The 17,991-nt window shown below is 40.4% G+C and overlaps 2 protein-coding genes across 4 annotated transcripts in view; both read left to right on the top strand.

Moving 5' to 3' along the window:
* Positions 1 to 10,452, top strand: part of MGAM (maltase-glucoamylase) — a 119,629-nt gene extending 109,177 nt beyond the window's left edge. For all 3 annotated transcript variants that reach the window (XM_030932136.1, XM_030932137.1, XM_030932138.1), the window contains 5 exons: positions 1,694 to 1,818; positions 2,888 to 2,976; positions 4,741 to 4,790; positions 5,379 to 5,549; positions 7,943 to 10,452. In XM_030932136.1, coding sequence (XP_030787996.1) covers positions 1,694 to 1,818; positions 2,888 to 2,976; positions 4,741 to 4,790; positions 5,379 to 5,549; positions 7,943 to 8,020 — 513 coding nt within the window. In that variant the 3' untranslated portion in view covers positions 8,021 to 10,452. The remainder of the gene's footprint in view (positions 1 to 1,693; positions 1,819 to 2,887; positions 2,977 to 4,740; positions 4,791 to 5,378; positions 5,550 to 7,942) is intronic.
* Positions 10,453 to 13,833: 3,381 nt separating this feature from the next.
* MGAM2 (maltase-glucoamylase 2 (putative)) overlaps positions 13,834 to 17,991 on the top strand; it is a 108,333-nt gene continuing 104,175 nt past the window's right edge. The window contains exon 1 of the mRNA XM_030933398.1: positions 13,834 to 13,883. The gene's annotated coding sequence lies outside the window, so the exon portion shown is untranslated. The remainder of the gene's footprint in view (positions 13,884 to 17,991) is intronic.

The raw sequence follows: 17,991 nt of genomic DNA, 5'->3' as shown, positions 1-17,991 counted from the left end.
ACCGCGCCCGGCTATTGACTACATTTTGTAAAGGCAGATGCTAGCCAACATTTGAGACTGTGTTGCAAACTATAGGTTTTATTTTTAATGTTTATGTATTTGCCTGCTGTAAGTTCGTAAGCATAGAGTTTGTCTCTGTCTTTTTATTAAATATCTCCTTCCATAGCATAGATGCTCAAAGAAGGGCGATGCACATAATTACCTAGGGTAAACAAGTGATCAGGCAATGTGCAAAACACACACAGAGGTGTGGCACCCAACCCTTGTGAGTCTGAGCAGCGCAAGTGCCTTTAGAAATGAGGCAGCAATGAAGAGCTCCTTGCCGCATAGTTTCATTGCTAGTATGATTCCCAAAGACTCAGCTGGGAAGCCAGGGTCTTCCAGGGCAGCTCTGGGGAGGTGGTCTCTTGCTGAGAGCCTGACAAGTCAGACCCTGATTCTTGGGGTAGAATCAAAGAAGGCATTTCCTCGGTCTCTAATGAGGCCTTTTCTTCTGACTTTTGAGAACATAGTTGAGGGCTGGCAATACAGCAAAAGGGTGCAAACAGGGTTACAAGAAGCAGAGCATGTGCTGGCCCCTTTCATCCAAGGGGATTGCAGTGAGATTAGGTGAAAACTGGAGAAGGATGTGCAATTTTGTTCCTTCTCTTCTCAGTCCACTGGAGCCCAAATCCTCCCCACTGCTCTAGACTCCCCTTCCTGTTGCTAGTCTAGATCTGCCTTTAGGGTGGTAACATGTTAAGGCTCTGCTATGTGCTTCCCAGCCATGCCTTCCCTAGGAAGAGTGGCCAGCTTTCTTTAAGTGAGACTGGCCTTTATCCTGAGTGTGCATGTTGAGTCTCTCATTCAGTAACAGAAGATGTCTTTGGTTGAAGAGGGAAAGACAAAAGAAATCATGGTGCAAGCTGTTTAGAAAAAGCTGAAATTTTGATGTTTAATTAAAATGAAGATGAATTTTATAGTTAGGATTAATGAAGAAGTGTCACCTTAATTAATCTTCCCAATTTTGGGCACCTATTACTCGTTCTAGAGCACAAGCTGGCAAACTATGGCCTACAACCAAATCTGATTGTTAGCTGATTTGCAAATAAAGTTTTATTGGAACACAGCCATGCATATTTGTTTACATATTGTCAACAATAATTGCTTCTTACCTGTAAAGTAGAAGCTCTCAAATGAGAGGATTTTGCCTACCAGGTGACATTTGGCAATGCCTGGAGATATTTTTTGTTGTCACAACAGGGTGAGGAGGAGATGCTGCTGACATCTGAGGATTCTGCTGAGTATCAAAAGGCACAGATAGCCCCATCACCAGAGAATTGTCTGGCCCCAAATCTCAATCGTGCTGAGACTGAAAAGCCCTGCTCTAGTTGAGAACATGTAGGATGGAAGGATAGTCCCTTAGGTTAGGTTTCTGATTCAGATGAGAGAGTAGCACCTCTTTCTGTCACACATCAGGCAGATGTAGTTTGTACGGTGGAAGCAAAGGCGTAGACCCTAACAAGATATGATAGCAACCTTGTGCGATTTCATGCAGCACTGGGTGAATGCAGAATGGGTAATGGCAGGTATGTGGCGAAGGGTGATGAGCAGGCATAAGTTCAGAGGGGAGGATGAGATGTCTGGCAGGATGCATTGTTCAGGGAGCGGCCTGTTTTCTCCTTCGTCATCTCTTACCTTCTTCTGCCCACAGGGTGTGGATATTAATGCAAGAGGAGAGTGGAAGACCTTGCCAGCCCCTCTTGACCACATTAATCTTCATGTCCGTGGGGGCTACATCCTGCCCTGGCAAGAGCCTGCACTGAACACCCACTTAAGGTGAATGACAGGACTCAGGTTTTCTTTTACATGTCAGTTAGCTGAACAATCTGTAATGAAGTCCACCAAAATGTAAGCATCACTCTCAAACCCACATGCAATTTTACTCAACACTTGTTTTTTCTTTGTGCTTGTTTGTACTTTAACCTTTTTCAGACTCTACCCTCTTCGACTAATTACTAACAGCTCTTTTGTGTCTAAGGGAGTGAGATGATAGGTCTAAGAGTGTCATCTTTCAATCTCACGATTGAAATGGAAGTCAAAATAGGAGCAGCCATGATTCATAATAGTTTTAGTACACTATTGGGTCTAATTGAAGCTTTCCTAAGAAAACTATTGCTGAAAAATTATTTATTCCTCTACAAGATGTTAAAATTCTAGATCAAAGTCTATGTATCAATTAACCATAAGTAACATCCAGTGAGTGCTTGCCCTGTGCCTAGAGCTATATGAATATGGGCATTTCCATGTGGAAATTATATATTTTTTCTTAGCAAAAGGAAAACATAAATTCTGTGAGATTAGTCGTGTTACCACCATTTATTTCATACATGAGCAAAAAGGCTAAGTGATTTGCTCAGAGTCACACAGCTAGTAAGTACATGAACGTGGACTAAAATTCACATCTCTCTGGTATCAATACTAAAATTCTTAGACTCCCTATTCATTTGATTCCAAAGATTTAAATAAAAATGAAGAACTTAAGACATTTGAAAGTAGAACTGCCTCCACATGTTTTGGATATTAGGTCACGAAAACAGAAAGATTTCAGCATCAGGATTTTCCTTTCAAAAGGTAAAGAAAGAACCCAGTTCATTTGGTTGTCATTACTTTAAGAGCCTTAAAGGAGAATCCTCTTGATTCATTCACTAATTCATTTGTTCATGATATGAAGTCATATAGCCAGATGGAGACAGAATTAGAACTAAGTCACAAGTCTCTTGAATTCTAGTATGCAGTTTTTATCCCCCAAAGCACTTCCCTTTGCTGCTTTATGTTTGTATATAAACTCTTGGTGTGTGGCTGTGGCTTTGCTTTTAGCTAATGCCTCTCTCCTACCTCACTGCAGCCGCCAGAAGTTCATGGGCTTCAAAATTGCCTTGGATGATGAGGGAACTGCTGAGGGCTGGCTCTTCTGGGATGATGGGCAAAGCATTGGTGAGTAGGGGTCACCTGGGATTCATGCTGATGGCACTGACTACATTCCTGGATTATCTTACAGGCCTGCTTTCACCTTTTTCCTGGTAAAACAATGTTGCATTTTAAAATATAATCATTTGTTAATTCAAGGTTGTAATCCACATTGGACGTGATCTTTATTCCTCATGTAAATGAAGCTCAGTTCTGAGTCACCTCCCATTATGCAACTGTTGTAGTCCACTATAGAAGGTAGCAATATGGGAGCCATGGGGAAAGTTTATCTGTAGCCAGCTGAGATAAAATTTCAGAGGATTTATGGTCAAGGACACATTGCCTAATTACATGGTTTACTCTCCCAGTAAGAGGGGTAATACCTCTATCAATTGTCTTTTTTATGGGATATTTTCTATTAGGAGTTTATAGGAATTGGTAAACTCTCAGGAGGATTGCTCAAGAAATTATTAGCTATTTCTAGACAAGTGCTGTCCCACAGAACTTTCTGCAGTGATGGCAATGTTCTATATCTTCTGCTGTTCAATATTGTATCTACTAGGCATATGTGGCTATCGAGCACTTGAAATGTGTGACAAGTGCATCTGAAGAACTGAATTTTTAATTTTATTCAATCTTAACAAGCTTAAGTTTAAACAGTTACATTTTACTAGTGACTACTCTCTTAGCACAGTTGTAAGGGATAGCCAGTGGCAACTGACTGAGTAGTGAGTCATTTAGAAAGGCGCCAGCATGACTGGGCTCAGTGGCTCATGCCTGTAATCCCAGCACTTTGAGAGGCCAAGGCGGCCAGATCACCTGAGTTTGGGAGTTCGAGACCAGCCTCACCAACATGGAGAAACCCCATTTCTACTAAAAATACAAAAAAAAATTAGCCAGGTGTGGTGGCACATGCCTGTAATCCCAGCTACTAGGGAGGCTGAGGTAGGAGAATTGCTTGTACCTGGGAGGCAGAGGTTGCAGTGAGCCGAGATCACACCATTGCACTCCAGCCCGGGCAACAAGAGTGAGGCTCCATCTCAGAAAAAAAAAAAAAAAAAGAAAGAAAGAAAGAAAAGAGAAAGAAAAAGAAAGGGGCCAGCACACAGGGAAGAGTGTGACAGCCACGAGGGCAGGGTGTAGGATGGGAATACTTGAAACCAAACTGTTGAGTAGTTCACGTTCACTGGCTGTGCTGAACTCCATATTCTTCCTGGGCCTGTGGCACACATTTAGTATAAAGGACAAAGAAGCCTTTTCTTTGATCATCTTTGTTCTCTGGAGATCACATTTTTAAATTTGCCTAATACCTCAAGATAAACCCACCAAGACACCAGTGTCGGTGTTTATGTATGTATGTGCATATAAATGTGTGTGCAGACATGTGTACACACAGCAAAAGAAACCTGGAAATTCTGAGCTGATTAGGAAGATGCTGGGAATAGTAGACCACAAGGAAGAAAAGTGACTTAAAAATGGTGTCAGGAAACTGTGTTATATGAAGTGACTCTGTCACACAGATGCATCTATACACATTCATTTCAAACATTTTGTGCAAACTGAGTATGGGGGCAGGGTTTGATTAGTCTCCATAAAGAGGACTTACATTTTCAAATAGAACACTCAAAAGACAGAAAATAAAAACGAAGATAAGCCTTACTCCCTCAACAAGTAACTTGGAAGTCTACTTCTCCAAGACAAGTAGAAAATTAGAAGAGCATTTACATATTCTATAGCATAGAGTTCTACAGCACAGGCCCAGGCCATGTTTATCTTGTTGTTTGTTTGCAGATACCTATGGGAAAGGACTCTATTACTTGGCCAACTTTTCTGCCAGCCAGGTGAGTGTGACTGATATGAAGTGAGAATAGGATTCCACTGACTTAGGAGGATGCTGAATATCATAAGGGCATAAAATACCACCTAGAAATTCTTCATTGCTCATGTTGCTAATTCACATTCTTCTACTTCTCTAGACTTCTGGTGGAAATTTACTATGCTCCCAGGAGGCTTTCTGCTATTAAACCTATCCTCATCTCATCAGTAATGATCATTATTCCAGTTTACCATGTTACAGATGGATGGCTGTTCTGTTATCTAGCCCTTGTTCCTAAGTTACCTTGGAATGGTCTGCACATTTTGTGATTCCTCCACCTGTAGAATATAAGTATCTTGACAGTTGAGACTTTTGTCTCCTGTAGAGTTCAGGGCAGTGCAAAAGACCCTGCAGCTCTTTGTCAATGCAAAGTGGATGGGAGTTGGCAATAGGAGACAGAGTGATGAAATCATGATTTCTGTGATCCAAAGATACAAGATGGTGACTCTGAAGCTGTCTTACTTTATGATCTACATTTGTGCCTAAAAAGAGGTTAGAAAAAATGTGAACTAATTCTGCTATTATCTTTTTTTTTAATTCTCCAATTCGACAGAATACGATGCAAAGCCATATAATTTTCAACAATTACATCACTGATACAAATCCTTTGAAACTGGGCTACATTGAAATCTGGGGAGTGGGCAGTGTCCCCATTACCAGTGTCAGCATATCTGTGAGCGGCATGGCCATAACACCATCCTTCAACAATTACCCCACGACACAGGTTTGTGACCGGTGAAAAGTGCAAATGGTATTTTCCACCCTTAATATGCCTAGTGCAGTGCCTGACTGCTTCCCTTCCAAATGATGCCCTCTCCTACCAGGCCCTCCAGGAATCCCTGAGTTTTCAGTGTGTTAGGAATGGACCACATGGAGATGAATGAAAAATCATGGTTTATCATCATTTGGAATCCATGGCCTGGATTCTTACTTTCCATGTTTGTCTCCTTGTCTGCAAACCTATGTAAAACTTTGTCTTGACTCCCTCACCTCTGCCTCAGAGATCAACTTTCCAAATAGGTTGAACTATCATATTTTATCAAATATGATACCAAATATATCAAATATGCTTCATTATTTCATGTGCCACAAAGAAAGAAAAAGGGATGACAAAACTATGATAGAATGCTTTCTTATCACTCAATTTTTTTTTTTTTTAAGACGGAGTCTCGCTCTGTTGCCCAGGCTGGAGTGCAGTGGCGTGATCTCAGCTCACTGCAAGCTCCGCCTCCCAGGTTCACACCATTCTCTTGCCTCAGCCTCCCAAGTAGCTAGGACTACAGGCACCCGCCACCACGCCTGGCTAATTTTTTGAATTTTTAGTAGAAACAGGTTTTCACCATGTTAGCCAGGATGGTCTCGATCTCCTGACATTGTGATCTGCCTGCCTCGGCCTCCCAAAGTGCTATGATTACAGGTGTGAGCCACCGTGCCCAGCCTCAAATTTTTATAATAAACTTATAGAAGGTTGTTGAAACTTCTTTAGACATAAATTTTTAGCTATATGTTTCATTACTGTAAGTGATAATATGGAGGAAAATGTTGAGTGGAGAGACATTGCTGATTCTGCCTCAAAGTAATTTAGAAGAGGTAGACCCTAAATGTGAAGAAGCACTAGAAATAGCTTAACCAATTTGTATCATATTTAAATTGTACTATTTAAATTTGTATTAAACTTTTTTTATTATTTAAATAGTTTATTGTATTTATTATTATTTTGAAGAAAAATATGTGTTAGTAAGATATTTCCTCTGTACCGCAAAAGGTGTTGGTGATTCAGCACTTTATAAAAATCCTTCCACTAGTGTCTATGAAGTTTTTTCCCAAGCCACTGACACACTTTATATACATTTTTATCCTAGTGCTTTCTTGATCTTACTAACTATTCCTTCCTGTAATAATCCTTAAATGTTTTCAGCCCATCTATTCATAACACAGTAATAGCAATGAAGCTTACGCGGGCACAGACAATAATGATTATGCCATGAGTGCTGCCTGGCTCACAGTATTCTATGGTTATTGATTACAAGACACACTCTGGTCACATGAAAAATCTCTACCTTGGGATTAATGCAGTGTAGTGGTTCTGACACTTATTATCCCGATTTTTTCCTGAACTTTTTTTCTTTCATAATCCTTCCTGATGATTAAACCTGAAACAAAAGTTTTCTTTCAGTTTTGCATTTTTTACATTTACTTCCTCATACTTGTGGTTTTCTTGTCAACAACTTCCCCAACTATACCTTAAAGGACTTTGCCCAATCCTGCTGCTGACCAGCTCATGGACAGACATGCAAGCTGATGAGGGCACATGCAGTGAAACCTTCTTGACAGCATCTGCCTAGGAAGAAGCAGGAATAGTGGACTCTTGCTGGGCAAACACTGGGGTGGATAGAGGAATAGGAGAAGGAGGAAACAGAAGGATGGTGCCAAGGAAAATCAGCACCTCTGTAGAATGGAAAAGAGGGCGTTCTCTCCAGTTTGTGCAGTTGTTTCTCTTCAGTGGTTGCATATTGAACTTTTTTTTTTTCTTTTTTTGTTTTTGTTTTTACATTGAATCTCACTCTATTGCCCAGGCTGAAGTACAGTGGTGCAATCTTAGCTCAGTGCAGTCTCCACCTCCTGGGTTCAAGTGATTCTCCTGCCTCAGCCTCCCGAGTAGCTGGGATTACAAGCACCCACCACCACGCCTGGCTAACTTTTGTATTTTTAGTAGAGCCGGGGTTTCACCATGTTGGCCAGGCTGGTCTCAAACTCCTGACCTCAAATGATCCAACTGCCTGGGCCTCCCAGAGTGCTGGGATTACCGGTGTGAGCCACCGCACCTGGCCCATCTCTACCATTTAATATTTTGAATGGTAAACATAAAATATTAAGACATAATATAAATAAATCTTGAATTAGTTAAAGGCCCATCTCTACCATTGAATGTTCTTTGTACTCTAAAAAATTAGAAAACACTTTTCTCATCTGAAACTTTGAGGGCAATCTTTTAACTAGACAATACAATATAGAAGTATTAGGGGGTTATTTGGACCATATACTTGCACCTAATTTATTTGCATGCTGTAAATTTCAATGCCAGATGCCCAATTCTTTTCCTTTGGTTTCTAACAGGTATTAAGCATCGATGTGACTGACAGAAACATCAGTGTACATAATTTTACTTCATTGACATGGAGAAGCACTCCGTGAATTTTTAGAGCAAGATTCTAACTATGAACAACTTTGAAACTACTTATACTTCATACTCATAAAAATTATTGTGTTTTGCTAATTGGTTCATACCCACTGTTGGTGAAATATTTTTGTTAATTTTGTTATATGTTTTGTGTGTGAACCCTAAAGGTTAAATGTTAGCCCTGTGGGATGGGCAGTTAGGGAGGTGTGGAAAATCTATGCATTACCTGAATGTCTCTGTGTGGTTAGTATGGTAGTGATTGTTCCTCATATGACATTGACTGAAGATGAACCGGGTCCATGATGAAGTGTATGTATGTCCATGTGTGTAATCATGGAATGGACCCCATTCTCTTGTTAAACACACAAGAAAAAACTTTCCGTGACAGTTCCAGGTCTTGAAGCTAATCAGCATCTCAAGAAAGTATCCAGAAAGAATATCTGCTAGTTGATTATAGGCAGCAGGGGGAATAATACACCTAATTGGTTATTGGTGGGGGGAGCATGATAAGCAAAGAACAGGCAAACACAAGGAAAGATCAGAGGAAACAGAAGATGATAGTAAAAGTGATCATAGTAAGAGCATAATGTAAAATTATCAACAGCCTCATGGGGAGGAAAAAGGAAGAGTCAACTCAGCTGAGACAAGAGGGTCTTGCGAAATCTTTAGCATAAAGGGCTAGTGGTGAGATTGAGATCTGAGCAGGCAAAGCTGAAAAGAGAGTTTGGAGGTTAAAAATAATTTATTTTTGCAGTAGTGTGCTTTGAAGTGTGTACATCTTATTTCTAATGTATATAACCACATTTCACATAAAAATATGCAATTTATATGCCGGATAAAAATAAAACAAGTGAATTTGCAAGTAATTTTGAATTTTGTGCTATTTTGAACATGAGTAATCTCTGTTTGGGGTTAAGGTTGTTGTTTAGCAAACTCTTCTGAGTTTGTCTTTCTGGTTCTCTTTGGCATCACAGAACCTGCAGCCAAATCCACCAATAGGATGATAACCTTTATAATTGTCTTTTTCTTACATCTCTGCAAGGAGTCTTTTATAAGATGTAGGTTTGTGGAAGGGTCTATTGATTACTATTTTAATCATCATAGTAATTGCTAAATTTAGGAAAATACCAACTCCCTTAAAAATAGGGATTGCAACCCTCTTGCTTAAAATTCTATAGGGTTAAAATTTGAGATAAGGAAATTATATATTAATGTTCAACAGGAATATTAACTTTTAATATTACCTGAAAATGAGTTGAAAATGAATGTGTTTGGAATGAGTGAGTCTACTTCCCTGTGTTTTCTTCTTTTCTTACGACCAGGAAGTCATTCATTCTCCCTGCACACTCGTGTGTCAGCACCTGCATAAGGCTAGAGGCAAACAATATTGTTAAATCATGTAATTATCACAATAAGGGGTGTTTGGATGAGGGCCTGAGCTAACTAGAAAACTGGTGAAATACCGAAAACTGGCCATGAGAATCCTTTGATCAAAAATGTGGGAAACTTGTCAACTCTAACAAACTCAGGAAGGTCACAATGATGAAAACATTATTTACTTGATATTTAAGAAATATTTAATGTTACCATCAAGGATCTATTGGTGGAATTTGGCTCTGGCTGCCACAAAGTGCTTAAAGAGAAGCATTCTGACTACATAATTCTGACGGCCGAGGCCCTAGTGAGGCCAGTGGGGTTTTGGAGCATGTGAAGTGTCAGGGACCCCACTGACAGCCTAGTGAAACCTATGGAATTCCTCCTCACAACATTGTTTTTAAATGCATCAAGCAAAATGCATGCTATTTCAAAGAAAACTTACATTACAAGATACTTATCCAAATATTAAAGAAAAATTGATATAGTAACCCATGAGATGTGTTTTTTTCATTATCAAATTAAATGAAAAGATCCAACAGTGGAAGTAACAATGCCATAATTTCAATGTAATGATCAACATCAACAATATTTTGAGATATCCACTAAAATATCATAATGTAATGTGGAAAGATCTGTGATTCCATTTTTGACAAATTCATGCTCTGTGAAAACTACTGTGCTCTGTTGTCTACATTCATAACCTAACAAAATGCTAAATTTCAGCCAGAAATGTATGAAAAAGAGATATCGGCTGGAACCAATATGGCTTGCCGGAGTTAACGCAGAGAGAGCTTGCTGATGTCACAGCCTGAATTTCCACCATGGTTTCATACTAACTGCCTCCCAAATTTGCACATGGGACCCATGATGAGGCCTGAAGAGATAACTGTGCATGCCTGAGGACTTTCTAGATCTCCCCTTTCTTTCACCAATCACCAGCTAATCACAGCATCCATCCCCTAAGCCTTTTCTGATAAAAATACTTCCTTAAAGCCAGCACAGGAAGACAGGTTTGAGCTGGACTCTGTCTCCTGTGAGTCGACTTGCAATAAAAGCCTTTTCTTCAAAACCCTTTGTCAGAGTATTGGCTTCTAGCACATTGAAGAGTGAGACCACACTCTGAGAACCACCTCTCATGGAACCATATCCATTTATGGCCATCCCAGAGCAGCCCCTACAACATGGACTTATGCTTACAACTCCTGCCCAGCTATTCAGGAAGAGGCTGGGGGCCTTCCTTTTCCACATATGCTCTGTTCTTCGGATCATATAATTTTACTTTCTTTCTTCATAGGTGTGCCAAAATAAAAAATAACACTCTCAAACTCTTTCACTTAAATAGGAAGACATCTATTCCTTTCTTATTAATGTTATAACGTTAAATGTCATATATACCTACAAAGATAAGGTTTTTTTGGCCATGGCAGATGTCATCAAGATCTCAACAATATTTCTTTGTTCTTGTCATAGCAGCAGAGTCATTGAGAGTTTTGCACCTGGCCTTGAAGAATGGTGTTTTGGAGGTTAGGGGTGACTCATATTACAAGTTTCTGATCTGATGATTCCAACCAGCAGCTTGCTTTGACAACTGTTTGAGTTCCACCAAGAGGTAACTTTACTGTGCCTTGTTACCGATAGACAACTGGAAGATGTCAGGTCACGTGCCTGTCTCTACCCTTCAAAGTGGCTCTGTTATTTTTCTCGTTGGTCAACACCAGTGTGGTGATCCAATATCTTCCAGGTAGTTAGCAAGAAGGGATGGTGAAGGTAGCTATTTTCTGCACTTTAGGAAACAGGTTATAGATTAGCTGGGATTGTTGGTTACCACCATTACATAAACGAAGTCACAAATGTGCACAGCATGTGGGGAGTTAAAGGTAAAATATCACACAAAGAATAGAAAGATCTTATGTAGCAATAAATCTCCCTTCTTGATCTTGCCAGGATGTCTTCCCAATTTGAAATGAGATCTTGGTATGTTTCCCCTGTAACAAAGGCCACCTTGTACTGGGGCAAATGAAAAGCTGCATATGTCATTCCAGGAGTTCATAAATGCAGAAACCTAGTCTCTCTCTCTCTCTCTCTCTCTCTCTCTGTGTGTGTGTGTATGTGTGTGTGTGTGTGTGCATATGTGTGCTTTTCCATATACTGAGCATTTGAAGCAAACACAAAGGATTCACTGCTATGAACACTGTTATTTACAGTTCTTAGGTGCCACCAAAAGAGCCCTCTCTACCCTCATATATTACTGGCAGGAATGGGGATGTAAAATGGTGCTGCCACATTAGAAAGCAGTTTTGTAGTCCTTCAGAAAGTTAAAGACTTATCACATGACCTGTGATTCCACTCCTGGGTATATACCAAGCAGAATTTTAAAAAAACCATGCTGGCTCATAGCACCATTGTTCATAACAGGCAAAAAGTATCAACAACCTAGATGTATATCAACTGATAGATGGATAAACCAAATGTGGTCTATCCATGCAGGGGATACTATCCAGACATGGAAAGGAACAAACACTGATACCTGAAATGGCATTGATGAACTTGGAAAATATTATGCCAAGTAAAAGAAGCCAGACACAGATGGCCACATATTGTATGACTGCATTTATATGAAATGTTCAAAATAGGCAAATCCATAAGGACAGAAAGCAGGTTAGTGGCTGCAGAAATGGGGGGAGATGGGGACGGAGAGTGACCACTAATTGTTTTTTGGGGGTGTGACAAAAATATTCTGGAATTAGATAGTGGTGACTGTTTCAGAATTTTGTAATTTTTTTTTTTTTTTTTTAAACACTGAATTGTGTACTTTAAAAGAGTGAATCTTATGGCTTGGAAATTATATGTCAATTAAAAAATCCACTTTAGCTAGCTTAAGAAAACTTTTAAAAAGATATTGGTGACTCATTGAAACTCCAGTAGGACTAGAGAGTCAGGTTTGTAGGCCATGTGTCTAGGGACAAGCCCCAGGTTACCCTGTAGGGGTTTCTACTGCCACTGCCCTGAGCACATATCTGGCAGCTTGCAACCTCAAATACTGAGCATAAGATGCCCCTAGGTCTTTTGTCCCTGCTGCCTCTGAAACGAGCTATCTTTCCAACATCCTGGGTTTTACATGGTACCTCCTTATCTACACCTTCTTCTGGATGTAAGTCACTCAAGGGAATATCTCATTCACAAAGCTCCAGTCACTTGCCTCTACCATGGGTGAAAGAGAGGCTGCGAAAGAGAATTTCCAGCTGTTTCTTTGGGGAGGCAGGATTTGGAGAAAAATTCCTTAAGTTGATTTAAGTAAGAGGTATTTTTTTTTCTTTTTCTTTTTAAGGATCCTTTGTTTATAATTTTTCTTTCAACTTTTATTTTAGATTCAGGGTCTACGATTCAGGGTGCATATACAGGTTTGTTTCAAGGGTATATTGTGTGATGCTGAGGTTTGGGGTTTGATTGAACCTGTCACCTAGGTAGTGAGTAGATAGTGTTTCAACCCTTGTCTCCCTCTCCACCTCCCCCATCTTATCAAGAAGTTTTGAAAGATGCTGAGCCATGAAAGAACATGACAAATATCCACTAGAGGCGTCTTCCCACTTTAGGTGTGTATACTTTCTTTCTTTTTTATTTTTATTTTTTGAAATGGAGTTTTGCTCTCGTTGCCCAGGCTGGAGTGCAATGGGGCAATCTCAGCTCACTGCAACCTCCGCCTCCCGAGTTCAAGCGATTCTCCTGCCTCAGCCTCCTGGGTAGCTGGGATTGCAGCCGCCTGCCATCACACCTAGCTGTAGAGACAGGGTTTCACCACATTGGCCAGGCTGGTCTCGAACTCCTGACCTCAGGTGATCTACCTGCCTTGTCCTCCCAAAGTGCTGGGATTACAGGTGTGAGCCACTGCACCTGGACAGATTTGCATAATTTCTACCTTAACGGTACTTCACTATTTAGAATAATTGGTGGAAAGGGTCATTTGAATTAATGAAAAGCTGAGTTATACCAAGAGAACTCTGGAGGGTGAAAATGGAGCAAAGAACAAAGTGATGAACTGAGAGCTAATCCATCTTTCACTTACTTATTAAATAAATAGCTATATCTTTAAAAAGAACTATGGATATTGGGCAGAGTGCTAAGCACAGGAGATACAACAGTGAAGAAGACAGACAAGACCCTAGCTCTTGAGCCCTTTAGGCTACATGTACAGATGAGGAAGCATAACTTGACAATCAAAGTAATCAGATATGAACAGGGATACAGAGGAGGGACAATGATTAGAAAAAACACCACCTTCCCCTTTTATTAACAAAAGGAGCTTTCATTCTATGTCACATGGAGAGCAAGGGTTCTTTTATGGTCTATTGGAATATGCACTCCCCTCCTCCAGTTACTGTCAACTTTATAGGGCAATAAATTAATCGTGGCAGAAGCTGGCTACCTCGGCCCATTTACCTTTGCTCAGTGCTTCCTATGAATCGCTGAGGGAGACACACAGCACAGAAAAAAGGTGATGCGGTGAGTACGCTTCTGCATGCAAGCAGTGCTTTGAACAAGGGCGGGGGGGGTCCCTTTCTCTTTGTGTGATTTTCTGTCTGCTGCTCTGTTAAGTGATCTGGATGCCCATGTTTTTCTCCTGGACTTAATATTTTCTTCCTTTTCCAAAAAAGATGAGGAGTGAGGATGAGACAGTTGATGGAGAGGAGAGATGTGTGTGTGTGTGTGTGTGTGTGCACGCGTGTGTGTTGTCTGTGTTTGGAGGACAAGTTCGGGGAAGTCTGGTGTGGGATCCTCCTCTCTCACTGGGAGAAATTAAGGACAGAGGAAACAGATGGGATCCTTCTGGAAACTATCTCAAGATAGCATGGATTTGGAGGAAGGTGAATTCCTCCCAGCTTTGGGCAGGAAGGGTTTCTAAGGCGGGAAGAATTTCTACCTTTAGGAACTCCCATCCTGTCCTCTGTCTGAATGGCAATAGCTCCTAAGGCAGGAAAATACCTAGGGTTATTCCCAGCGTTCCTCAACTTCCTGAGCTAAGGTGCCGGACCTGTTCCCTCAGGAGGATTGAGGAGCTGTGGAGTGGGTCCCTGCTGCTGATTTTTACAGGCTAGAAAGAAAAAGTCTCCCTGTGGAGAGAAATAATACTTGGAGAAAGAGACCAATTGATGAATAATGCGTTTGCTGTGGTATTGAGTTGTGGGCTGTATGTGTAAGAAATGAAGTTTGATACCATAGCTCTCTTGGGGTAGGTCCTTCATTCTTTCACTACCTGAAATTCCACCATTGGAGACCGATCCTCTAAGTCTTTAAGCTCTGGAGCCTAGGACACACTGTGGAGAGAGTATTCAAGTACTATTTTAAAAAGTAGCGGCTCTTAGTGTTTGTCTCAGTTTCACCACTAACCGTGACTAGACAAAATTCCTTAATATTCATCTGTAAAATGGAAATCATGGTATCTGTCTGATCAGCTTCAATGCAGGGACTTTATGAGACTACAGCAATACAATATGTATTTTATGGGGATTAGAGTATGTCTTTTAAATAATTTAGACTAAAAGAGAGACAACTGATTAATTTAGGTAAATGGTAAAGAATAGTTAATAAACCCCAATTCTAATCCCAAACCTCAAGTCTCCAAGGGCTAAGGGTTCTTCCTAAAGGCCTGTTGTCAAATTACCTGTAGATCCTAGTTCCTTACCTCTATTTCAATATTAAACTGCTTCCTTTATGGAATTATTACACATTAACCTAAGGGTTACTGTAATTAAAAATTGAAGCTATATACCTATATAAAATATTTGTAGAAATGGTCATGGCATTGGGGAGGAGTTGAGAAGAGCAGGGATACAGGGAAATGTAAAGTAAGAGGAGATGCAAAATAAACATAAAAACAAGAGAGAGAACATTCTTTGTCCCTGTTGACTTATATTTAATAGCTTGTTGCTGCATAAGTGCTGGTTTAGTATGGTGGGAATATGGGGAGAGGAGAGGCTGAGCAGCTGGGTTTAGGAGGTGCCATGAAGACCTTTGATCACAAAGCTAAAGGGTTTTTGGTTTATTCAGAGATCCACTAAAAGCTTGAACATAGGAGATCCAAATGACCCTGTTTGTGCTGGTCACTTGTGTAATGACCCAAAGATACCAGGAAAGTAGTCTGACTGAACTGGTAAATGGCTATGAGAACTAACAGAATGAGAGGAATTAAAAAAGATTCCTAGGTTGCTTTTTTTTTTAAATGTGATTCTATTCCTCAAGTTATTAATTATTTGAGGAACAAATAATTTGGCCAAATTGGTAGGAACTGGGACTGAAGTGTGGGGAGAGATGATTTCAGGTTTAAACATGTTAAATTTGGTTGAATCTATGGGACATCCAACAGGCAGTTTAATATACGAATCTAAATCCCTGGGCTAGAAATACAGGTTGGATTGCCATCACATGTCACATAAAGTCACATGAGAGGTGGAGATTATTCAAGGAGTGTGCATAGTTTAAAAAAGAAACCTATATCAGAATTTGGGGGACATCAACATTTAATGAAATAGGGCCGAGGGTGGTGGCTCATGCCTGTAATCCCAGTACTTTGGGAGGCCGAGGCAGGCAGATCACCTGAGGTTAGGAGTTCAAGACCATCCTGACCAACATGATGAAACCCCATCTCTACAAAAATAGAAAAATCAGCAGGGCATGATGGCAGGTCCCAGCTACTTGGGGGCCTGAGGCCGGAAAATCACTTGAACCTGGGAGACAGAGGTTGTAGTGAGCCGAGATCGTGTCATCAAGCGAGATCAGGCCGAGATCCAGCCTGGGCAACAGAGTGAGACTATGCCTCAAAAAAAAAAAAAAAAAAAAAAAAAAAAAAAAAAAAAAAAAAAAAAAAAAGAAGAAGAAGGAAAGGAATAGGAGACTACAAAGAATACTGAAGATAAGCCAGAAATATAGGTGGAAAGCCAAGATTCTTATCAAGGAATCCATAGGTGGAAAGCTTCATGGAGGAGGAAGTGGTTAAGTGGTCAAGACAGTGTTCATTGTATTCAGCTACTATATCACTGGTAACCTCGGTGGGAGCATTTCCAGTGGAATGCAGAAAACACAGCCAAGCCAATATGAGGAAGGGAATATAGAAAGTGTGGAATTATCGTTCTGGAGGATTAGCTATGAAAGGAAAAAGAAAGTTATTATGTTACCTGGAGAAGCACACAGAGTCATTAACAGAGTTTGAGGTGATTTGGGGTATATTTATGAAGAAAAAATACTCAGAGAGTGAAATTGATTCTGCAAGAAAAGAAGAGATAATTGGCGGAATGAGATTTTTGGGAAATTCAACAGCTATGAGATCTAGATAATAGATGCAAGGATTATACTTACACAAGAAGAGGAAAAACTGTTTCCCTGAGAATAGAGGGGGAAAAGTAAGAATTTACTTAGATGTGAATAACCTTTTGTGGAAAAGCTTGGGTTGAGAAGCAGAGAGATGGAGTAGTTTCTGAAAAATAGTTACTTTCTATTTTATATCATCAATGATATTGTATGAGAATAAGAGTGTAGGTAACAGGTCAGTCCTGAAAAGAAGGATAGAAGGATCAATTTTTTAAATTACTGCTATGAGGCCAGGCACAGTGGCTCACCCCTGTAATCCCAGCACTTTGGGAGGCCGAGGTGGGTGGATCATTTGAGGTCAGGAATTTGAGACCAGCCTCGCTAACATGGTGAAACCGGATCTCTACTAAAAATACAAAAAATTAGCCAGACGTAGTGGCACGCACCTGTAGTCTCTGCTACTCAGGAAGCTGAGGCAGGAGAATCCCTTGAACCTGGGAGGTGGAAGTCACAGCAAGTTGAAATCATGCCCCTGCACTCCAGGGTGAGACTCCATCTCCAAAACAATAAAATAAAATAAAATAAAATAAAAATTACTGCTGTGAAAAGTGAGAGCCACTGTCAAGACCATCAGTTGGCTTGCAGGCCCAGTTTATTTAGGAGATTATGAGCCTCAGTGGCATCTCCCTTGAGCTAGGTGTGTCAGCACAGAGGCAGATGTTTGGATGGATAGTTTCATCCTGCAGATTCTGTTAGCAGATAGAGAACAAGGAAGATGAGAGCAATGGCAAGTGAAATAATCAACCCTGAGGCCTAGGTCTTTTCAGGTTAACAGCTAGGAAGGGCTAGGAGATTAAAAGGAAATGGAAAGATAACAGTAGCCTTGATGTGATAAAATGCTTTTTTAAAATAAAGTAAGGCAGGCTGGGTGTGGTGGGTCACGTCTGTAATCCCAGCACTTTGGGAGGCAGAGGTGGGCAGATCACCTGAGGTCAGGAGTTCGAGACCAGCCTGACCAACATGGAGAAACCTTGTCTCTACTTAAAATACAAAATTAGCAGGACATTAGCTGGGATTACAGGACACATACCTGTAATCCCAGCTACTTGGGAGGCTGAGGCAGGAGAATCGCTTGAACCCAGGAGGCAGAGGTTGCGGTGAGTTGAGATCGTGCCATTGCACTCCAGCCTGGGCAACAAGCGCAAAACTCTGTCTCAAAATAAATAAATAAATAAATAAATAAATAAATAAATAAATAAATAAATAAAATAAAGTAAGACAATGAGATAGTAAAAGGACATTGCTC

The sequence above is a fragment of the Rhinopithecus roxellana genome, chromosome 6, assembly GCF_007565055.1.
Source record: "Rhinopithecus roxellana isolate Shanxi Qingling chromosome 6, ASM756505v1, whole genome shotgun sequence".
Taxonomy (NCBI): domain Eukaryota; kingdom Metazoa; phylum Chordata; class Mammalia; order Primates; family Cercopithecidae; genus Rhinopithecus; species Rhinopithecus roxellana.
This window is presented reverse-complemented; position numbering and strand designations above follow the sequence as displayed.